Below are 24,732 nucleotides of genomic sequence, written 5' to 3'. Positions count from 1 at the left end.
GTAAGCCAGTTTGGGCCAGCCTACCCTCAAATTCCAAGATGATTCTAGCGGTCCTTGTATTGTTACCCATCCTGTCTCATCTTATCGACGCCAAGCAGAAAGATTTTTACACATTCAAAGTCGTTAATATTAGAGGGCGACTAGTGTCTTTGGAAAAGTACAGAGGTTCGGTAAGTTTTCAAACTTTGGAGCGCCTGAGAACGGGATTGGGGACGTTACTATGTAGCGCACCTGGTGTTTTGCATGACTCTAAAGCTGCTCTGCATCCTTTGTTTTCCACTGAGCATGTCTGTTCGTTTTTGTGCTTTACGTTTTGTGCTTCACTGTCTTTCTGTTTTTGAATAAAGCACTAACACAATACAAAATTCTGCGGAGTTTTGCATTCTTTCCGTCCACTTTGTGTCTACGTGGCACCACCTTTAACTAGCTTAGCCTATCATCTTATGGTCCAATAATCGGCATGCTATCTGTATGTGACATACCATGAAGTGACTCTTTAGTTTGATAACTTAAAGTAGCCTAGATTTCGCCTTCCTATAATAAATACGAGTCCCTTAAGCTATTTCTTCTTGTCACATTTGGTCGTCTTGATAACTTGTGTCATTTTCTTTAAAAAAAAAATGCGCTATTTCATTAATTTCTGAGGGTTAATTCAGAACTCATTATATGCCGATAGCCTATGTGGTCGTTCTTGAATCTATCATGTCTACCTTATTCTACTCAAACATCTATAATTCAGCAAAAAGTACGCTACCCTACATCAAAATAACACTAGAGGTCCTCACGAGATAACAAGTGAAGGCTCTTATCAGAAAGTGACTAAATTGACCGATAGATGATTCTTTCTGAATGTTTGAAACATTTTCAACGTACGGTAAATGTTTCAGATATGACATCTTGCACGTGAACCCACTAAAAACGTCCTGTTAATGCGTTTACTCAACGGTATTCATTACTTCATTGGAGGGTCTGCTCATGGTATTTAGCCTATTAGAGGGAGGGGGGCACAATATGCAGACTATTACAGCCTATCAGGGAATGGCAGTATTACTTTAGTTTCAGAAATGTTTTATATACAAACATTGATTCTTCACCCTCATATACTCATATCCTGACTACTTATTTTAGGCCTATGTTTAGGCTACAGTCACCCCATATGGAGAACTGGCCCTCGTAAACCTACATGTATGCTTCTGTCGTTCAGTTATGTCATCATCTAAACATAGTATACTAGGTTACACTACGACTACCTAATAAAAACGAATTGTTAAGGGTGTGAATGTTTAGTCTGATGGACAATGGTGTTTCCTCAGAGAAAGAGGGTAGTCCTGGTGTTTCCTCAGAGAATAAGAGTAGACTACTACTAAATGAATGTGGTCCTGCCTGTAGGCTTATCAATTTAATTATATAAAGTATTGTTTCAAGGAAAATACTGAAAAATAATGTGCATCATTTTTTTCATGCATGCTTTTTTTTCTCAGAGTAGAGAGAGAGAGTGAGCAGACAAGAAAGCACTATCATTTCCTGAAGCATACATTTTCCCGCCATTCTTGAATGAGCCCAGAGTAACTACTACCACACTAGTGGCCACTATTAACTATATCTTTCTAAAAGCTATGTACTACTTGAGTATATTTCTGCATGATAGCAACTTGAATCTGGTAGCAGTATGATTTTACAGCCTCTTAAGTAGACCTAGCAACTATTTGAAAAGTATTTTTTTGTCATTTTAACCACCCATTAAGAGCTCCCAAAATATCATAATCACTTGTGAAAAAATTACAAAATGTGATGTTTGATGGTTGCAAAATGCAAATAATGTCGAGAAGAGGACGGTTAACTATGGATGGAGGAACTGTAGGCTATGGATGCTCACCACATAAAATTCATTGTTGGAGACACTTTTAATGTCCCCCTTGCTCCGCAGAACCTCATTCAGTGGATGGTTAAAGATGGAAGCTGCAAGTTGCATATAGATGTTTGCTCATTCAAACATATTCTGTCTGATTGTAGAACTAGCTTGACCCAGGGTTAAACAAGTTGCTGGTCAATGACAGGGTTAGTAGAATTTATTTTGTGCGAGAGGGGCACCAGACACGTACAGACAGTACTGGCAAATGGGGCAAAGCTGGTATTGGAGGTTACTGGCAGATCTTGGAAGGCAACTTCAAGTTACACCATGTATTGTACATGTAGATTAGTCACAAACGGGAGTCATGAGCAATATTCCAGAACAGAATATTTTCACATTAATCAGAACATAACACTAGAAACAGTTACAACATTATGTTGCATCGTAAGACTTTGATAATTCTTATCCATCATGTCTATCCCATGAACATCAGAAGGATGTCTAACATTTAGAAGGCATGTGAACATTGTTCTCCTCTGATTGAACGGTTGAATTGATACGTGTATTTCTTATTGAAATGATAATTGATTTAAAACAGTAGATGCTCTGGCATTTGTCATTTGCTCTGAGTACCGTTTTGTGATGCTAAATTTGATACAAAGTACAGGGTAGCAACAGACAATTGAATTGAATATCATTGAAGGAACACATTTAGGCCTTTGTCTGATTCTGAGTGAATGAAAAAAATTAAAGTCAAAAGCCAATCATGTGATTAAATGCCTCATGGGATTAAATCAGGGAGTCAAGTTACACCATGTATTGTTGTGACTGCTTTGAGACCAGAAATGGTGTTGTATTCTGAATGTGAGCACATTCTTTATGGAGAAAACGATATGATGATTTCAAGATATGATTGAGGAAGCCTTTGAATGGAAAAAGCCAATGTGTGCAGACCTGGTATCGAAAGCAAGGGAACTAGGTTGGCAAGCAAACACAAGACCAGCAGCAATCAGTTTGGGCCCTGTAGCTCAACCAACCACAATACTTCTGTTCAATTTTGTTGTTTTAAAGGAGTTGTCCAAGACGCTCATAGACTAGTTGGGGACTAAGGTGACTAGATGATCACATCCCAGTTTCGTCTATGTCATTTCAATAATATTGATACAGCATAGTAATTAAGAATGCAAAATCAATTATGTTGTGCTAACTAGACAAAAACGCATTGTTAAGTGTCAGACTGTTCTTTTTTTAGATAACGTTAGAATTACCTCAAGACCAAGACTTGAGGTCACTGCGGTTCGGACCTGCATAACAAAAGTTGTGAAATAACTAAAAAATTCTCTACTTTGGTGCTGCAAAGATATTGTTAAATGTCAAAGCTTTCTCATCTGATCACCGCAGTTACTCCTTTACCGGGTAGAGTGAATGGTCTTGTTACTTAACATTTTTTACCCAACATGATGATTCTTTGATTTCGTCAACCAACCTGGCAGGCAGCTGAGTTCGCCAAAGCTTGATATAGGAGTAACTAGAGAATTTTACTAGCGGACTGCTCATAGTTAAATACCATTCATCTCCAGACATAATCTGAGGAATCCTACACAGAAGAAAATGCATCAATCAAAGCTCAGCTTTGAAAGGAAAGAGATAAAAAGACAGAGAGAAGGTGATGGAAATGAGAGAGGAAGAGCAGGTACTGCCAACTGTTCCCAGGGTAGCATTAACATTATGTCCCTGTGCTGTTCAACACAAACAAAAAAACGAATGACCAGGGGGGTGTTCTAAGTACGTGGTTTAGAGACAAATCTGGGTAGGTTAACTCAGCGTACCTGGTAAACCTCCTAATAGAAGAGCCAATTACTCCATTCCCGTTGCAAAACAAAGCCATATAATTATTCGATTAGGAGGTTTACCACTTACTGTGAGTTAACTTACCCAAGTTTGTCACTAAACCAACACAACACAAACAAAGCATGATCATAGGGTCATAATATAGTATTATTGTGAAAAATATATTATTTTACTTTTAGCTTATGCTTGTGTAGGCTACTGTTTTACACACATTTCTATGATACAAATCCAAAAGGATGCAAACTTGAAATAAACGTGTATATAATTTGACTAAATTATTTAAATACACTTTGGCAGGAGAGATATGTGAAGAGTCACCAAGAAAGGGACAGGCAGTGAACACACAGGGCTTAAGGCTCAACCACTCAAGACTCAGCCACTCCACCACTTAGCCACCAAACATGAAGAGCACCGTCTGTATTTTCACAGATGGTCAGTATGATTAACAACAATTGTGGTATGGGTCATATTGTACTACACAATGGCCACATATTTTGCATTCAGCGCATCATGTAAATACCTTTAAATCCATATGACATGATTAGAAAAATAAATATTCATGTATAAATCACTGCAGTTTATGTCTCATGAATACTTAATACATGAATACTCATGCTCATACTGTATATGTGAGAATGCATCTAGTTTATATATGCCCTATTAGCCTGTGTGTCATACACGTGCAAATAAGTCACAAATGGGAGTCATGAGCAAAATTCTAGAACAGAATATTTCTACACGAATCAACAGAACATAACACCAGAAACAGTTTCAACATTATGTTGCATCGTAAGGCTTTGATCATTCTTATCCATTCTTGTCTATCCCATGAACGTCAGAACGATGTCAAACTAACATTTAGAAGGCATGTGAACATTGTTCTCCTCCAACTGAACGGTTTAATTGATACGTGTATTTCTTATTGAAATGATAATTCATTTTTAACAGTAGATTCACTGGCATTTGTCATTTGCTCTGAGAACCGTTTTGTGATGCTAAATTTGATCCAAATTACAGGGAAGCAACAGGCTGACAATTGAATTGAATATCATTGAAGGAACACATTTAGGCCTTTGTTTGATTGTGAGTAAATGAAAGAATTAAAAGTCAAATGCCAATCAGCCAGAGCAAATTTATGGGAGCTAGTTGAAGGTGCGTGTTTGTGTATAGACCAATTATAAATGTGCCTCGTGTGATTAGATCAGGAAGTCATGTTCCTATTCAAAGTCTTATCAAAAGTGCACGTGACATATGTTCACTTTTATATTGATTTTGAATGTCCTGGCAGTTGCTTTGGACTTGTTCTGTTGTCATGTGGTATAAATACATAAATATAAAAGGGTCACTGAACTAAATGTGTTCAGAATTAATTAAAATGACATTAAATGAAAAGGCAGGTTTGAGTTAAATGGGAATAGTGTTGTTAATCAAAGGGTATTCAACCATTCTCTACTGTCAAGTTGTTCCTCCTTGTATGTTAACCAGTCCTCCTTCACCATTGTCCATGAGAATTTTCCAAAGAGCTCCTGCTACAAGTGATGTATGTACGAATCACCTGGTCACCTAACTCATTACTCTTTTGCAGGTATCTCTGGTGGTTAACGTGGCCAGCGACTGTGGCTTCACTGAGGCGCACTACACAGACCTGCAGCAGCTCCAGAGGGACTTTGGACCGTACCACTTCAACGTCCTCGGCTTCCCCTGCAATCAGTTCGGGCAACAGGAGCCGGGGAGCGACAAGGAAATCGACAGCTTCGTAAGGCGTGTGTATGGCGTGTCTTTCCCGCTCTTCAGCAAGATTGCTGTGGTGGGGGCAGGGGCCAACAACGCCTTCAAGTACCTCTCTGGTGAGCTTGAATACAGAATCTAGAGTGTTTTGATTATCTGGTGTGTGTGTGTGTGTGTGTGTGTGCGTGTGTGTGTTCGCTTGTGTGTTTGTTTGCTTGTGGTTGTGGTTGTGTTTGTTTGTGTTTGTTTGTGTGTGTGTGTGTGTGTGTGTGTGTGTGTGTGTGTGAAAATTCAGCCTAGTTATCCAGGACTCCGGAGCTGCATGAAATTGTATTTATTAGACAAACAACAACAACAATTGCAATCGGGCTCCCCTCCCAGCACAAGGCTGAAAGTGAAGGCCATGATTCTCATGTCCGAGGCTCCCTGTTTTGCAAGGATGGCAGTTTTGCACAAGGTCGGAAGAAGCACAGTTCCTTTCTTATCTCCTCTGGTCTAAACATGCTCTTGTTCATATGCAGACTAAGTGGCACCTGATATTCTAGTTACACACACACACAGAAAAGTCATGCATGCTCCTGCTTTCATAAGCACATGATTCATACAAGGAATATATTAATACAAGGCACTTGATCATTATATTCTTAAGTCATTAACAGTGTTTGGAAATAATCTCTATCAGTGTGTGTGTGTGTGTGTGTGTGTGTGTGTGTGTGTGTGTGTGTGTGTGTGTGTTTCTTCATTTCTGAGGTTATACATGCCCATGTAAGTGCAACCTGGTGCATGATGTTTCAGAGTGTGTTTGGTTTTGGGTTGGTAGGTGGGTGTATGTTTTTTTGTGCATGTGTGTATCTGTGTATGTTCATGTGCATTGTGAGGAGTGGTCGGCGAGATGTTAGCAAACTATCTGTATATTCATACATTTCATGTATGGTTTCCAATAAGGTAGGAATATAACTATTAGGATTTTGTTAACGTGCTGACAGTTTGTAAAAAAAAATAAAAGAAGGTTGTTAGGTGTGAATTAATTCTGATTTAGCATGAGGCCTGCATTTCTATCAGCAAGGTAAAGACAAAGCTATGCTGTTTACACACACCGCTAAAATCTGCAACCAATCTTTTTGTAATCTGTAATCTATTCTGTATCATTCTCATCAAAATGTATTTAGGGATGTTCTCAGAATGATGGTTACCTCTGAATTGTTAGCCTGATAGAAGCAGGTTTCTCATTTGAAATATAAATAATTACTCATTCAGTAATCTAAGAAAGAAACCGCCATTGCTTAATGTTTATAGAGTAGAATGGTAAGACTAAAAAGGACAGGAAGTTCATTTGTTTTCATTTTGTCTTGCTGTAGATGCGTCTGGGAAGGAACCTGACTGGAATTTCTGGAAGTATCTAATTGATGTCGATGGGAAAGTTGTTGATGCATGGGGTCCCCAGACATCTGTGAAAGAAGTCCGACCAAAAGTAGCTGATATGGTCCGAAAACTAATCCTAAAGAAGAAAACTGAACTTTAGTGAGCCACTGTAGTCTTTTTTCAATTAACCACTGTTACAAATGCCAAAACATCAAGCACTGGGCATGAATCCATACTGCAGAAAGAGGAGCCATGCCTTTGAAACGTGATAAACCTCAATCATAAGATCTTGGGAACAGGAGTTGTTGATATTTTTAAATTAAACCATCAACGGTTCAATGGGTCATTAGAACATGGATTCATTCAATCAATTTTTATTCTATGCAGGACAAGTAGCCATTTTGTATTCAAATAAACTGATTTTTACCAAAAGCACTAGATAAACTGTAGTGAAATTCTTTGCCTTGCCTTGCCACTTATATGCCGCTGCTGAAGCTATAAAATGTGTGATGACACACGTGTGTGGACTAATAAAGAAGCTATCTCCAACAGGCCACAGAGAGCCATAATTGTTTCTCATTTTCCCCTGTTATTCCGGGGGGTTGAAGCAGCAGAAGTATTAGACACTGTGTGCAGAATATACTTCTGCTGCTTCAACCCCCGGAATAACAGGGAAAAATGGCTTCACAAATAGCTTCACTGAGAAATACAGAGTGACAAGTAAATTATTGACTCAAATGTAATAATAAGAAATCAGATACTGAGGTGGAGTCACCACACTTGATATCACACTGGATATCAGCAGCTAGTGTTTGCTTCTTAGTGAAAATGCACTGCTTGTGCATGTCCACAGAAATGTCCCCAGAGATTGGCAATTTACCTTGCAAAAGAAATTGGGCTAGAGCTGAAGCTTCCCATCCTTCTTCCCATTTGTTTTCCAAGAAGCCACTGTCGCCAGGTCCATGATCTCTCTCTTGCATATTAAACATAACATTAGCCTTGAGATACATGGCTTTGCCTCATGGCCATTGATTAAGAACATGTTGTGTTTTTTTTAATTGATGGAGACTGAAAACTTAAAGGAGAAACTATGTTACAGGCCCAGGGACCATATGGCAGCAGTCAAAATGTATTTCCTCATGTATCTTCTTTCATTGTGTTTATTTATGTTAATTTTTTAATTATATTCCTTGGTTGTTATAAACTTGATCTGCGCAAGACAGGAGGAAAAGGTTAATCCATAATGTGTGTGTTCACAGCAATTGGTCACATACATATTTAACACATTTCAGCAATTAACTAGTGCCAAATTAGTTTTCTAATGAGTTTTGTTAAATTATCACCTACTCGCCAACCTCTGGGTCTATCCCATAATGAGTGAAGCCTAGGTTCTGATTTGTCATCTGGCCTGCATTATTTCACAGGAAATGCGAGTCAAGTCAAAATGATGCAAAAAACACAGAGAAGGACTGCCATGTATTGAAAATATATGGAAGATGCAAACAAACAACACACAAAAGGTTGATGAAAAAGGAGTGATGAATACAAACATTTCAATTCAATATGCTGCACTGGTAATTAAAATATCTGAAGCCATTTTCACTAAGAAGCAAACACTCCTAGCTGCTTGTGCCCAGTGCGGTGACTCAGTCTCAGTATCTGATTTCTTACATTTGAGTCAATAATTGACCTTACGTGTCACTCTGTATTTCTCAGTGAAGCTAAATACATTTTCAAACAGGGCCTCTGATAAACCCTCAAAGAAGACTATATTTACTTAAGTGCAAAAAAATTGCACAATAACCCTATGAACAGTATTTCAGTATTGCAATTTAAGCTTAATATACTCTTAAGCTGTTTCTGCTCCTGGGTTTAAAGACAATATTAACCCTGACCTTTCTGCCTCAGTGTCTCATGAACATAGACTGAGTCATCTCAAATTCTCCAGTGAGGACTTGTGCAGGATTTGAGAGGTTTAATGCAAGATGTTTTTTCTTCTTTTCTTTCTTTATGTCTTAATTGAAGGACATTTCTGAGGTCAGGTCAGTTAATTAAATGTACAGCTTTAGCGTTACATCTTCTTTCTCATGAACAATGTTTTCATTCAGGGAATAAAGATTGATTTCAAGTTAAGATACTAAACATGTTTAACCGTGAGCAGGAGGAGGTATCAAGCATGGAGCTGCTTTGTTTGTTTATGTATGTTACTGTAAATCACATGAGGTGTTGTTGCCTCTGGGACACAGTGGCACTTCAGCAAACTCTCGTGAATTAAGTGTCTAATATGTTGCACAGAGGTAAAATCTATTAGCCTGAAGATGTCATACTCATAATTGTAGTCAGAATATGAGTCTGATACTGCTCCATTGAGCTGTGTTTATATGTGTGTTTCAACGAACCAGGAAAGAAAATGCCTCTTCGCTCAATTGGATACCTAGAACCAATCGGAGCAACGTAGTATGACCCTCTGATACATTACATTTTACCGGATCCCGTAGGAAGGACGGCAAAAACATCTTTTCGATCCACAAATGCCTTAATCGCGTTTCTCTGTTCCTCTTTCAAAATGAATGCGCTGTCAATATCTGTGAGGTATGCATGCTCACGTTATACTTATTAGCAGCCAGGCTAGCTAGCTACTTTGTCTTTCAATGGATTTTTGTTCTAAGCGTTAGCAATAACCTAACAATAATGGTCTAGAGAGCTTCAGTTAAGACCTACAATACTCTGCAACATTTGTGTTGCATGTACACAACTAACCGAGTCAATGTAGACATAAGAAAGTCGTGTAGATTCACATAAAACATTTCACACTAACAGGCTCCAGAGACGCCGCCATCTTGGTACGATTTCGAATCTACCGTTAATTCAACTCAAGCCATCTGTCCATCATCGAATAAAGCCCGCCCTGACAATTTGATTGGCTAGATCCGTTTCTGATCTGTGATCATTTCTCCCCAACGGAGCAGTGCCAGACCGAACTTCCAGACCAAAAATGTTGTGGGCAGGGTTCGTCTGGTATCCAGGCTAGAAATATATAGGAGATTTAAACCAGTATGCATTTATGACTCAAATGAATGTGTAAATGTAAACATAAAATGTATTTGTCAGAGGATTATCATTAAATGTATTTAAACCTCTGTTAAACCATGCGTTTGTTCTGTGCGCAGCTATCTGTGCACAGATGTGCTATGTTGAAGTGAGCAAAGTGTGAAATGATGAACTAAAAATGATGAACTAAAAACGGCTGATCGAGGTTCTGTTTTATCTTTCAGTGAAGCCATGCAGAGACTGACAGAGGCATATAGTGGAAGATTACAACATGCCCTTGGTATTATCCTTAGAACTTATTGGAGTCTCACTTTCTTATAAAATAAGAATGAACTCCAATGAGTTTTGAAACATGGGAGTAGTGAGCCTTGTAAAGGTCATTCGTTTATCTATCTTACATCAAATATCATGGCCCTACAATCTTGACGCTTGGGGAAAGAGAAGCCTCACGTCTCCCGCCACCCCCTCTGAGATGTGTGTCACAAGAGAGAGTGAATAAAATGAAAGGACAACAGTGGGCATGGTTGCCATCCATATTAAATTATCCGATGAAGAAATTGTAGGTAGCACGACAACACTCTGCTGAAGTCAAAAGGAAATTGAAGATTATGGCAACACAGAGGAAAGTCTCTGGTTTGGCAAATGACTCATACTAATTTAGAATAGAGGAGGAATTAATCATGTTTTTACTTTTTCCCAAGGTTCTGCTGCACTTACTTTTTCTTCTAATCTAAAAATATGCTGGGGGGGGACAAAATGAAATTAATTGAATTTCATCCCACACAAAACCAACATGGCTTGTGAACACATTTGTGACACAAATTAAACATTAAGATATTTGTTTTGAATCCCAGCCAGGACTGGCCAGCAAGTGCCGTACACTTCAATCTTAGGCAAGTATGAAAAATCACTAATGTAGGAAGGCCTTGGCATAGTTCTGAGGGGTCGCTATCTCTTTCCCTGACGAGTATTTTTTCCTTGTCTTATATGGTTTGGCAGAGGAAGGCAGGTAAGTTCAAAAACACAAGCTTCTACACATTTCAGGAACATAGGTTTTTTTTCTATAATAGTATCAACCTGAATTGCTAAATATCTGCTAAATATGAACATTAAAGCAGCAATAAGGAGTTCTGTTCCAAAACTAGCAAGCTAACTACCTAAAAGGCATTCAAAATCCTTGCAAACACCACTAACAGCCCAGTTGACACTGGCAATGTCATGCTTTGAAAGCTTTTCTTCCATTTTAGCAAGGTATTCCAGCCAGGTATACTGAACCGGGCATAACCTGGATGACTAGTGGGAAAGACACAGGTGTCCTTCACATGACCATATTCTACCTAAATTAATTTGAGGATGGTACCAAAACTAGTTGCCTATAAAACCATACCCCAAAAAGTGTAAAATTGTTGCATAGTGTTACTTTAAGAACTGGGCTTGGTCTGCCCAGGTCATGCTGAATGTGAAGTATGATTATGGGGACGTGTGAGGAAAGGTGATTCAGATATTACCATGCGTGCATCCTCAAGCACTCTGCCTTCGTCACACCATCAATGATTCTGATCTAACTGTCATGGTGTGTTGTGGTTGGCGATAGTTTAAAACGCCTGATAATCTAATGAAACTTAAAAATATTTTTTGAATTGATAGATAAATAAATAAATAACTGGACAACACCAGACATCCAAATGGTGTCAACATAACTAAACTAAATGTTTTATACAGCTCCTCAGAATGTTGCAAAAAAAACATCTGTTGAATTGAATAGGCTATCCTAACATGCAGAAATGAGTTTGGTATTTCTTTATGTTGACTGCTGCAAAAAATGGATGAATGCCTTTTGCAATGGGTTTTATGCTTCTCAATCACATCAGGCAGTCTTTTGGTGAATTGAATAGGCTATCCTAACATGCAGAAATGAGTTTGGTATTTCTTTATGTTGACTGCTGCAAAAAATGGATGAATGCCTTTTGCAATGGGTTTTATGCTTCTCAATCACATCAGGCAGTCTTTTGGTAAAAATCAGCAAGTAAAACGTTGATAAAATATCTCCCTTACATTACCACTCCACAGGCAACTTCTTTGTGTCACAGTGGCCTGGCAGAAACAGTATTAGTGTTTCCACTGGGGATCTCACAGTTTAATCTGTATTCCTACCATTCTCAGTAAAAACAACACAGAACAGAGAGAGAGAGAGAGAGAGAGAGAGAGAGAGAGAGAGAGAGAGAGATACATGAATGTGATTATAGACTGATGTAGTTCGCTTGATGCTTGGTCACAGATTCCCTCATCTTTTAACTCATTGTTCTAATGAACTAATCAAAAGTGAAAACACCTTGCTAATACAAATGACCAAATAAAGGCTCTGATGCAGCTAAAAGCTATTCTGATATGTGTGAAAATACATAGCATCTAAGTCAAATTCAAAGTCAGTTTATTTGGCACAAACGATACACAGCAACACACACATGCATTTAGAGTGGCGACACAGGACACACACACACACGCATGCCGAGGTCGCAGTTAATTTCTCCTCTGCATTTTCCCATCCTGGACTGTCCTTCTTTCAAGGTAGCCAGGAGCAGTGGGCAGCCTTTATGGCGCCCAGGGACCAAGTCAAGTGATCCGTGCGTCTTGGTCAGGGATGGAGAGGAGAGTGTTCTGTTCTCTGCATGCTTTTCTGTTGGGGTTCTTAGTGAGGCGTCCCCTTCTGAACACGGGAAGAACATGCAAACTTACCCACATGAACATGAACAGTTTCTATCATATTTAATTATAAATGACACAAACACAGTCTTCATGTCACCATTATCATTGAAATAAAACTGAAGACACCACTGATGGCAAAATAGCCCACCTGAATAGATTTGATTGATTTTCATTGTTTATTCATGGTGCACTTTTAGAAAGGAAATGAAATCAATGTTGAACGTGTATTCCCAGACAGGTGGGCGACCACCCACAACACAACTGGCCACATCTGGCTTCTCCCCCTAGATTTACCACTGGATATGTGGTTTAATTACTGGAGCGATACGAGGCTTATCATGATGCAGCACCATAGCTGTGTGGGTGAGAGTCAAAGGACATCATTAGTAAAACGAGATCAATAGTGAAATGATATGGTTAACATGGCAGAGGATGGACTCAAGCCATTTGTGACTAACTAACACAAATATTTCATATTAAATCAAGCCATTAAAGGTATTTTATCTTTAAATAGAAAAGCCTTTATTGTCATTGTATTTACATACAACCAAATTTGGAGTGCTTCTCCTGTTGGTGCGACGAGGGACAACATATAACACAACAACAACATATAACACAACAATATTGAAACGGTAGGAATAGCATAAAAATATATAAATATAAAGAGTGCAACAAAGCGCTGTGGAATATATTAAAGTACTTATATATATATATTTACATACAATATATACAGCAACAACACACAGCATAACAGAATATATATATATATACTGTACTTATACACAATATATACAACAACAGTACACAGAATAAGAAATACAGAAATACAGAGCTGTTATGTGTGACTTGCAGTCAATAAAGTGAAAGTTTAGTGCATGACTGTATTTAGTGTTCTGATGGCCGTAGGGAAAAAAACTGTTCTTAAGACGTGTGGTCCTTGCTCTAAAGGATCTGTACCGTCTGCCTGAGGGTAGGAGAGAAAACAGGTAGTGGCCTGGGTGAGAGGAGTCTTTTAGGATGTTATTGGCCCAGCTAAGGTAGCGGGAGCGGGCAATGGATTCCATGGAGGGCAGGGAGCAGCCAGTGATCTTTTGTGCTGTGTTGAGGGCTCTTTTGTCTGCTGCAGTGCAACACTTGCAACACTGCTACACTTTCGATAGTGGTGCGGTAGAAGGCCACCATCAGTTTACACTCAAGGATGTTTTTCCTGAGTACTCTCAGGAAGTGTAGTCGCTGCTGTGCTTTTTTCACTGTCACTGAGGTGTTGGCAGACCATGAGAGGTCATCTGTCAGGAGGGCTCCTAAGAACTTGAAGGAGTGGACCTTCTCCACACAGTCCCCGTTGATGTAGAGTGGGGCCGGATCTGCACTTTGCCTTCTGTAGTCCAGAATTAATTATTTCGTTTTTGTGGTGTTCAGTGAAAGATTGTTGTCTGAGCACCACACTGTCAGTTTCTGTACCTCATCTCTGTACGCTGATTCGTCATCTTCTGTCATTGTGAGCCCGATCACGTGGTGTCATCAGAAAATTGAATGATGGTGTTGGTGGGATGGGTTGGAGTACAGTCATGAGTGTACAAGGAGTACAGTAGTGGGCTCAGTACACAGCCTTGTGGAGAGCCAGTGCTAAGCGTGATGATGGAGGAGAGGTGGGGGCAGAGTTTTACAGTTTGTGGGCGGTTTGTGAGGAAGTCCTTTATCCAGGTGCAGATGGAGGGGGAGAGGCCTAGTGCAGTTAATTTGCTTACTAGTATGTCAGGGATGATAGTATTAAAAGCTGAGCTGTAGTCAATGAAGAGCATTCTTATATCTTAGGTTCCACGGAGTTCCAGGTGGCTCAGTGCGGAGTGGAGGGCTACATCTATGGCATCTTCCGTGGACCTGTTTGCTCTGTAAGCAAACTGATGTGGGTCGAATGTGAGGGGAAGGGTTAATTTGATGTGGCGAGAAACCAGTTTCTCAAAGCTCTTCATTATTACAGGTGTAAGTGCAATCGGTCTATAGTCATTTAGGCTGTTGACGGCTGGTTTCTTAGGGACGGGGATGATGATAGCTGATTTTAGGCAGGGTGGGATGGTGGCTAGAGTAAGCGAAAGGTTGAAGATCTTGGTGAACCGAGTTGGTTGGCACAGGAATTGAGTACCTTACCAGATGCCTTATCTTTAGGGTGTTTTTGGTGACACATCAGCGAAAAAAACAAAGACCTGGGCCTTTACTGATCTAGACGGGACTGATAATAGAGCGTGTAAAATAATCTGTCCTTTCAGACTGTTTTTTTAAACAGCAGTCAAACTGTGATATCCATCTTTAATCCATCTTTTCCTAGTGGAGTTTAAAGATGTAGGAGATGCACAAGCAGATAGTCAGTGTTAAATCCTGATCTAAATTATTCATCATGTGTCCACTGCTCTCACAGGAAATACATTTTTGTAATGGAAGGGAACCACAGGATTTTTAGGTTGATAATCTTCTGTCTAGTGTTCATTTACCTGGTGCCCTGCAATACAGTATCTGACATGCTCCTAACACAGAGCTTTGGAACAATATGAACTCACCTGTACATCTAAGGGTATAATAGCTTTCCTAAAACATGTCTGAGGATAGAGGATAGCGACCATTCATGGCTGTATGTCATCCATGTTTTCTGACCCACTCATTTTAAAACGCAAAGACTTTGATGTAAAGTAAATATATGCATTGATTCCGTTTACCCATGCCTAATTTGCTTTCATGGTCACCTCAAAGCTTCATATAAATAAATGCATGTGGGGAGTGATAGATATCAGGGGCTATGTCATTCATTGATTGACTGTTCCTGACCAACAGCGCTTTACATCTATCTTTAAATACTCAAGTAACGTACCCTTTTATGTTGTGCGCCATCACCTCTGATGGTCTCCTCCCTGTCACCACCCTTCCTCGACTGGGGACGGGCCTGCAACAAAGACTATTTAATTGCTCTATGCTGAGCTTGCCTCGGCACCTTAAAATAACCTTAGTTTGTATGTGTGTTTAGAGGGGTGTACAAAAGGGGGTGTTAGAGTTAAAGGAGTTGATAAAGTGAGAGAGTGAGAGAGAATATGAACATAGCGGCCTGTCTTGTCATTCACTTGGTATTCACTTAATACTTGGGGGTCCCTTAAGGCAAACATCATGGGTTAAAGTGGTGCAACTGTAGGCAGTTATTTTTAGTATAACTCTGTTTCAAGGCGGCTATAGTTCCTGTTAATGTTCTGGGTAATACCAGGGTAATTACTTTTGTATAGTTTTCCCTATAAGTGCCTCTATGGGTTCAGGCTCTGGGCGCTGTAAAGCGCCAAGAGACAATTGTATTGTTATGGCCCTATATAAATAAAATTGAATTGAATTGAATTGAATTGAATTATGTAGGAAGTGTCAAACCATTAGACTTAAGTGGAAGACTCACAGTATATCTTTCAGACATAATGTGACAGTAAGGTTATTAGGTGTTAAATTATAGACCCACCCTAGGTTCAATTATAGACCCCCCCCCCCCCCCCATATTTCCTCTCGCACTGTTTCTGTGCATAAGAGGAGTAATACAACCGATGATTGCATGTCCATTTTGTAAAAAAAATGTTTATCCTAAAACATGTCTGAGGATAGAGGATAGCGACCATTCATGGCTGTATGTCATCCATGTTTTCTGACCCACTCATTTTAAAACGCAAAGACTTTGATGTAAAGTAAATATATGCATTGATTCCGTTTACCCATGCCTAATTTGCTTTCATGGTCACCTCAAAGCTTCATATAAATAAATGCATGTGGGGAGTGATAGATATCAGGGGCTATGTCATTCATTGATTGACTGTTCCTGACCTACATCTATCTTTAAATACTCAAGTAACCCACCCTAGGTTCAATTATAGACCCCCCCCCCCCCCCATATTTCCTCTCGCACTGTTTCTCTGCATAAGAGGAGTAATACAACCGATGATTGCATGTCCATTTTGTAAAAAAAATGTGAGAGGCAACTACATTCAGAGAGAAAATAGCTTTAATGCATCAGTCCTCATCCATCCTATAACAATGTCTGTAATTAGCTTTTGGCAAAGAACTGTTAACACAGATAAAAGGCCTTCCTGACCATCCTTCACAGTGATGCATTCCAGACACCTGCCCGAGGACACCTAAGACAGAAGTCACAAAAGCTACGTGATCATGTGACACTTGCATGTCAGCATTGCTTTGGCACTTGCCGGTAACCATGGACACACATACACACACAGGGAAAACAGCAAACAACAGGACAGAAGAACACTTCACAAGCGAACAATAATGTTAAAAAAGTTTGACAAACCTTGAGAGACAACAATGAGTGCTGCTTAGGCAAAGAGTCAGTAAAAATATACAGATACTGAATATAGAAATAAGAACCTGCATTGTTGTTGCTGACACATTGAACAGTGCATCCGATTCAGAAAGGAAAGGTTTAAGACATGCACAGACACTCACAGGGGTATCCAAGAACACTTTGGACAGAGTCCTCAAGCACTACACAAGGAGACAGTCTTTGTTTCTCCACACAGTCTGATGTCACCAGAGTACAGACCAACAGAAGTCGGCAGCAATCACTAGATGCTTTGCTGCTGTAAGTCATCAGAGCATAATCAATTAAAGTATCTCAGGCTAAGTCCAGAATTTAATCAATTGGCATTTTGCACCATAAAATCTAAAGTCATTGACAAAGTCAATAACATTTCATGGTATTACTGACCAAAGACTAGACCAAGAACTAAGATTGTACATCCAGTGGTGTTGTTCTTTGTTTAAGGCACTGTCTGGGTGCTAGTTACTCATCGAACATTATTTTATGTTTCCAACAGGCAGGAATTTTCCCAGATATTTTGAGAACAGCAGTTTTTTTTTTAATTGAAGTGGGACAAGAAAATGTGTTTTTGACAGAGCACGCACTGTTCTGGGTTCTAGGAGGATAGAGGACAGGGAATGACTCAGAGAAACCTGAACTTGGACAGATGTGGCCAAAGCATCTTGCTGAGGTGGCTGGTAATTTGTTCAAGCAGGCTGGGGAGACGAGCGGGATCTTTGTCCTCGGGTCCCTCTACGAGGGTCCCTCCACATTGATGGTGGTGACGGTGGCCATGAAACAGCGCTGAAAGAGGCGGTCGGGTTCCGGTGGCTGGTTCTCACAGTCCAGTTTGCTCCGGAAAAAATGCTTACGGAAACCCTGAGGCCCAGTGGGAGCGGCAGCCTGACTCGGACCCTCTTGCGGACCTACGGCAGAGGACAGAGACCAAAACAAAGGCTGACAGGATGAAAAAGTGGTTTAATATTCTCATACAGGGCAAAGCTTGGCATGAGAAGATTGAGGCACAAATAGTAGACACAATTTCCCATCTATATAACAGTCACGATGAGGTAGCAACCTCAATCTTGGGAAGAGTCAAGAAGAAGTGTATTTCTATCTCCTCCAGTAATGCACCCATGCACCAGCAACCCCATTCTCATTGAACCTGCAGCCTGTAGAAAAAAACAGCCTTGTGCTTCAAATAGGTTTTTTAAATTTTAGGTCCCGGCAGCAGTGCAGATGTAATATCCATTTAAACAACACTAATCTGCTCTATTTACACCTGACTGCTAATTAATTGAACGGCATGTACAGAATATGTATCCTCTCAAGAGAACATATAGGCTGATAACCTGGGCTGTTGAGTCACATAATGAATCCACAGTATTATAATTACAACGTTTCAGCTTTAATCTAATGCAAAGATGTGTGTGGGGGGGAGGGGGGGTGTATTTGTTATGTGTGAGTGTCTCTGGAGGACCAAAAGTGAGTGGGTGAACATATAGACTGATAACCTGGGCTGTTGAGTCACATAATGAATCCACAGTATTATAATTACAACGTTTCAGCTTTAATCTAATGCAAAGATGTGTGTGGGGGGGAGGGGGGGTGTATTTGTTATGTGTGAGTGTCTCTATGGAGGACCAAACCAATTCGTTGTTCCCAATACGATAATGAGAGGAGGCCAGTAGGCGTGGAAACTGACGTTCAGACATTTTGCAATCAATCCAGAGCCTTCATGATACTGATGTAATGATATGGTTTCGTATGAGATCGACAGGTTATTGCTCTCAGGTTGTGGCCAGACGTCCTCTTTTACCCAGACATTCCGAGACCTAAAAAATGTTGGGATTCCAAACTTGTCCTGGATTTTGCGTCATCGGATATTTGTGTTTCTGGGTCTTTCACAAACTCGTTTTTACGCCCTTACAAGTTTTGGAAAGGGTATCTCCCTTATGTTCCACCCTCTTGCGCAAGCTCTGACTAGAGATAACTGTCTTAAATCGACTGCCCTCCCAGTGTTGCCAGATGCACAATAATGATCCTCCAAAAACGATCATTTGAGCATTTGGCACGATACTGAGCATTTTGCCAGCCCCACGCACTGTTTACAATAACGGTGATTTCCTTCGCAGGAATGGTACCCCATATTCAAAACCATAGAAGGCTAAGTTAACAAATATTGCCTAGGAAAAGTGATAGCCCGATTAGTGTCTCCGCTGCGCAAATTAAAAGCTGTGTGTGTTTTGTGCCACTTAAACTAGTTCTAAAGTATGCCAGGGGGACTTTTTCCCCCACAATATTGAGATTTCGGAATATGGGCTCATAACAATGATTTTTTAAATGAATACCTGGCTTTTGAAGTTACATAATCTTTGACAAAATGTGTGTTTCTTTCGCCTGGTGCTTTGCCTTTGTTTTTCTTCCAGGGAAGGTGAGGAAATGGCCGTGTATTTTCCCTGCAAATGATGTGTGCTGATGGGGAAGACCAGTAGACGTCTAAGTGTATGGTTATATCTCACAGTACTGCAGCTTCAAAGGGGTCCTCTGTGCCTTACAGATCAGCAGAGGTAGCCAGTGTTTACACCCCAGAAAGCACATTACTCATTGATATACACCCTAGGGTACTGACTATATCAGCACTGTGGTCTTTGATAAGAAATGTTATGGTTTTGATATTCAGTCTGAAGCTTTTCTTATTCTTCCATCTTCCTCTGCCTTCACTCAGTTAATCCAGAGCTAATATCAGACACCCAAATGGTCTGTTATGGTATGGCCTGCAAACTATCCGTTGTTATTATGCGGCTCCTTAGAATGTTGCAAAACTTCCATTGAATTGAATGGGCTACCCCATCGTTCGGGGGACTGATATGTCTTTATATTGACCTGCTACAAAAAATGAATGACCACTGCCATTGGCAACATGTTTTGGTGCTTCTGATTCACATCTTTCATATCATTCCACAAGTCGTCCATTCACTTTTCGTAATAGAAACTTGAAGACAGCAAGTAATAAGTTGCTAAGCGGCACCTGAAACGTTACAGTTCTATTTGCCTTTTTAGAGGAAGTCACGACGCAGCAACAAAATCATTAACAATATGTATTTTGGAGGGATGTCTTTAATCATTTTGACAAGTAACCGTATAATAACAAATATTTCACAAACCTATAAAATATTTATAACCCAACCTGCAAACCCTTCCCATAACCTGACCTTACAGTAACTCAAAATTGTATGCCATTCAGCTCTTGTATATGAAAAATATCCCATCTGTGGGTTGGTGATGGGTTGACATGTGCTGTTGTGAAAATAGATTTAGAGGAATACAAGGCTACACTCTAGATTGAGGGCACTTATTTCCTTTAAGTGGGTTTCATGTCCACCTACTGAATAAAAAAAAAAACCTGTTCTCCCACAAATGCGTAGATTCCATATTTGAATTCCAGTCATGGTGCGAATCTAGCCTGCAATGTTAATGAGGGCTGTTGCTGTCTTTCAGTGCTCTTGCTAGAGACACTCATTAGACCATGATGGATGCATGTGAGGCGTCTGTCTGATTCCGGCGTGTACCTGGTGCGTGCAGTGGCAGGCCGTTGTCCAGTCCCTTAGGCTTGGTGGCGATGAAAAGGTAGCAGAGCACACATACGGTGATAACGAAGGCCAGAAGGACCACTGCTGCAATGGACAAGCCCACCAATGCCCCAACACTGGAGAGCAGAAGAGAAGAGTGGTTGGTACATTAACAAAGAAAGAGAGAGAGAGAGAGAGAGAGAGAGAAAGAAGGAGAGATAGGTAGGGAGGGAGAGAGAGAGGGAGGGAGAGAGAGGGAGAGAAAGGGAGAGGGAGGGAGCGACCGATGGAGAGATAGAGAAGGAGAGGGAGGGAGGGAGAGAGAGAGAGAAAGAAAAAGAGAGAGAGGGAGGGAGGGAGAGAGAGAAAGAGAGAGAGCGAGAGAGAGGGGGAGATACATAAAGCATAAAGAAAGAGAGAGAGAGAGAGGGGGGAGAGAGAGAAAGAGAGAGAGAGAGCACATCACGCTCATTTGAGCACCATGGACAGTCAATGGACGAACAATGGAGGAAAATCTTTGGACACTCTCTGACAGGAAATACTCTCCTACACTTAAATGGATTCCAATAGCAAACGATTGAGGAGAAGTGCTATAATCAAATACAAAACCCAGTCTCCCCCAAGAGAAGTCACACCAGAGGTAATATCAAATCTCCCGCCTAACATATTTAAAAGTGGCTCTTTTCCGCTTATCACTTAGTTCATTGGTATTACACACAAGAGGCAGTGCCTCATGCACAAGACATGCTTTGATGATATTCAGTATAACAACCAAACCTCAAGGGGTGTTATTCCATTTACGCATCTCAAACAAGACTATTTCTAGGATAGTGGTAAATTAAGGAAAATGGCTTTTGTTATCTCTTCGTCTCCACTGACAAACAATAGCAATGTTTTGGGTTCTGACAAAAAGTCTGTCCTGTTACCAGGCAACACATAAACTGCCTGCAGGCAATCTCTGAAAAGCTGGACAATTCAAGTTGTTTTAACTGCCCTCCTGCTGTCGCCACTATGCTTGACCCAATGCTCAACTTTACAAAACTGAAAACTATCTATATTTTCTTCAAATCCATGCAACACAAACCGTGCAGTGCTACAACACCACATTTATAATTGGCAAGGCTGCCCCTTGCCAGGTAAAATCACCCCAAGCTCACTGACCTATCATAGGCCAGCACCCCCAGGATTACACTTCGACCCTTTGCAGCGTGACATGAAAGATTTCCAACAGGCTGTTGTGAAGTGACTGACAAGTGACTAAACTATGCAATTAAACCTCCCACCTATACAACTGTTGGTGTGGAGGTTGGAAAACCCATTAGTGAATGAAGGGAGGAAAGATGTTTTTCTATCCACTATAGCCAACCAGAAGTTCCAAAACCAAAGCCAACAACTATGACAGCCATGATTCCACATCACTGATACCATAGAAACAGTGGATATCTCATAATAAACCTCTTTCTTTAATGATGGTATCAAAATGGAATGATGGTTCAAGTGACTTTGACTACAAAAATCTAACCAAACGTATCTGAAAAATCAATTTTTTTAATCTTTATTTATAGTGCAACAGCAAAGATATTTGATGTCTCAACAAAAGCTGCATGACCTGGCTATTTAGAAATGACTTGAACTACAATTCACCTGTTGAAAGGTTGGGTGTTACAATGTGAAACAGTGTGAAACAGTGTTGCTCTTTGTGCTGCTATTTCAGTTGATGAAACTCAACTAGTTTTCGTTCCCTTTCCAAAAAAGTAAACATGTTGTCAAGGGAGAAGTATTGCCATTCTTTATTCAGAAGCATGAAAAAAGAAGCACTGCTAGGACCCCATGTACCCCTGCAATCTGAGTGGTTAGACATACCTATCTAAAATCTCTCTCAACCAGTAGAGTGTGCAGGCTATAATGCTTAATACAGTACATAATACAATTTAGTACTTCATTTGGCTACATTTCATCTTCCCAAGTTCAACATTCTTGTTCTTTCCGCAAAAAAGGGCAAAACATTAATTTCTAAGATGTCGCTCAAAATTAGCAGAAGAGCTGAAAGCTATTGAACTTTCTTTGTGTTAACAGGTGGCACAAACAGAGGTTCTTGGCTCATTCTTACCTTAACCACCACATGTATCCATACTCGTAAGGAAAAAAGCTGTTTGGATCATCACAGCAATACTTGAAGTCGCTGAAGCCACAGCAGAACACGGCTTTCGCGTCGTTGCCCGGTTTAGGACACGTGGATGCGTTCACAAACTGTTTTTCCGCGTTGTAATAACCCAAACAGTCCGCACTCATACTTGTTACAATAAAGTCACCAAATTGGGACAGACGGTTTTTTAGATTAGGGGAAACTGCAGTGTGCAAATTATGTCCATGATGTACCTTAGCGTCTCCAACTGACTGCTACAACAGTGCTTATGACATGGGCGATGGCTGATGTTCAAATGCACAACTCAGCTTCTTCTCAGCAACTGAGAGTACATTTCTGAATTCTCCGTCCCTCCTTTCCTCCCTCCCTCCCACTGTCGCTGCATTCATTGCATCACAGAACACTACGCGTCTAAGTATCCATTCGGAAAAAACCGCTGATGTGCTCATTCAGACCATTTATCTTCTGTGTTCACCCCGCAAAGTATCTGGCGCTCTATAAAGAGGTAAAAAACGGTGACAACTTTCCACTCGCATGAAATCAGATGGTTCTAGAAGCTATGTAATCAAGGAAATGGCATGCATTATGTCTTAAAGTAAAGCGAAATTAGGAAAAACTGAATCAGCTCCGATAACATTTATATACATTTAATTCATAGCGACGTGCAGGTGAACTGGCTGTCCATTTCCTGTTACCACCACTTTTTCAATAATGTTTGGTTTTGTTTTGGTTCATGCAGTCATGTAAACATTTCGGCAGGTCATTTGTAAGAATATTAGATGTTAAATAAGTTGCACTGCCTTTAGCCTGTCCGTTCTTCAGATTCGGAGAGAGAACAAACAGGTCGCAAGGGTAGGGGCCGTGTCTTGTGTATATGGATCTTGTCAGCCGCTTGTGAAACCAGAAGACGCTGCAGTGACAGGGCAGGGCAGGGACACAGGAAATGAGAACTTTCATCCACAGCAACTGGCATTTCCCTATGTGATTGACAGCATGCTAGCTTTGGACATCATTATCATACCACAAAATAATGAGAATTGACAGAAGCAGCACATTAAGCGCACCTGCAAAGAGGCTTTTAGGCACCAGAAAAAACCTCAGTGCACAGTATACATCAAGCTCACTGCACTTAAGCCTTCTCCAACCTTGTATGAAGCTCCTCTCCAAGGGCTTTTTTCCAATTTGGAAGCTAGCTGCAAATATCAGGTCCCCCAAGGTCACAAGTCAACTGACCTGGTAATGAATTATTAGGTGATATGGTATGTCTCACCCCAGGATAATACAGTTTTTCTCAATCGCTTTGGCGAATTTTTCCATTCACTGTTTACTTTTTCAAAACAGCTCACACACAGCCCTTAACTGAAGCTGAAATGACCAAAACACTATATGATGGTTACAGAATGACACTACCTTCTCAAAAATGTATCACACACCCATCAAATCCAAACAATTCCTTCAAAACCTACAATTTGTGCTCAATTGAAAATGTATGTTTTCTCATTTATTTAACAATGGATAGCAAAACTCAAAATACAGCTTTCAATATCAACCTATGAAAGCATCACTTCAAATTTTGTGCAACACCCTCCCAGTATTGACTACTGTATTTTACCACTGACAACGTACTACAATTTGGGTTTTGTACTGAGCACTCTTGCTGAAGGAATACTGTCAGAAAGTATTCGAAACCTGAACATTTGTATACAGTAAAATTTAGATTTTTGTATTGCTAAACACTATACATGATGATATATATGACTACGTAACATTTGTTCTACTGTTTTTTACAGTATTGCAGTCCTTTTTCCACAATACATGTATATTCTGTACGTCAAAATGAGGTCAACTCTGTTCTGCAGTGAACAATCTCCCCCTGCCACCAGTTTAGGCCAGTGTGTTGATTCTGTAAAAATAGTGCAATAGGCTGTAAATACTGTAAATTTACGTAAAGTATTCAGAATTCGACCGTATATGTTGTAAAAAACTTTACAGTTTTTCTCAATCGCTTTGGCGAATTTTTCCATTCACTGTTTACTTTTTCAAAACAGCTCACACACAGCCCTTAACTGACGCTGAAATGACCAAAACACTATATTATGTTTGCAGAATGACACTACCTTCTCAAAAACGT

The 24,732-nt window shown here is 40.1% G+C and overlaps 2 protein-coding genes across 2 annotated transcripts; one reads left to right on the top strand and one right to left on the bottom strand.

The window, feature by feature from the left end:
• The first annotated feature begins 20 nt into the window (after positions 1-20).
• gpx7 (glutathione peroxidase 7) lies at positions 21-7,140 on the top strand. Its single transcript, XM_080833750.1, has 3 exons — positions 21-170; positions 5,289-5,550; positions 6,790-7,140. Exons 1-3 carry the CDS (start codon positions 39-41, stop codon positions 6,951-6,953), a joined length of 558 nt encoding a protein of 185 aa, XP_080689876.1. The 5' UTR covers positions 21-38; the 3' UTR covers positions 6,954-7,140.
• A 10,496-nt stretch (positions 7,141-17,636) lies between these two features.
• LOC308360913 (protein shisa-like-2A) lies at positions 17,637-22,747 on the bottom strand (the record flags this gene model as incomplete). The annotated part of the gene is made up of 3 exons (XM_080833093.1): positions 17,637-17,809; positions 20,456-20,592; positions 22,566-22,747. The coding sequence occupies 3 exons, from the start codon at positions 22,745-22,747 to the stop codon at positions 17,637-17,639; spliced, it is 492 nt and encodes a 163-aa protein (XP_080689219.1).
• Positions 22,748-24,732: the final 1,985 nt, after the last annotated feature.

The sequence above is a fragment of the Sprattus sprattus genome (assembly GCF_963457725.1).
Source record: "Sprattus sprattus genome assembly, chromosome: 2".
NCBI lineage: Eukaryota > Metazoa > Chordata > Actinopteri > Clupeiformes > Clupeidae > Sprattus > Sprattus sprattus.
This window is presented reverse-complemented; position numbering and strand designations above follow the sequence as displayed.

Coding starts and splice junctions, on each gene's coding strand:
- gpx7 (XM_080833750.1), top strand. CDS start 39: ATGATTCTAGCGGTCCTTGTATTGTTACCCATCCTGTCTCATCTTATC. Junction 171..5,288: donor TGGAAAAGTACAGAGGTTCG/GTAAGTTTTCAA, acceptor ACTCTTTTGCAG/GTATCTCTGGTGGTTAACGT. Junction 5,551..6,789: donor CGCCTTCAAGTACCTCTCTG/GTGAGCTTGAAT, acceptor GTCTTGCTGTAG/ATGCGTCTGGGAAGGAACCT.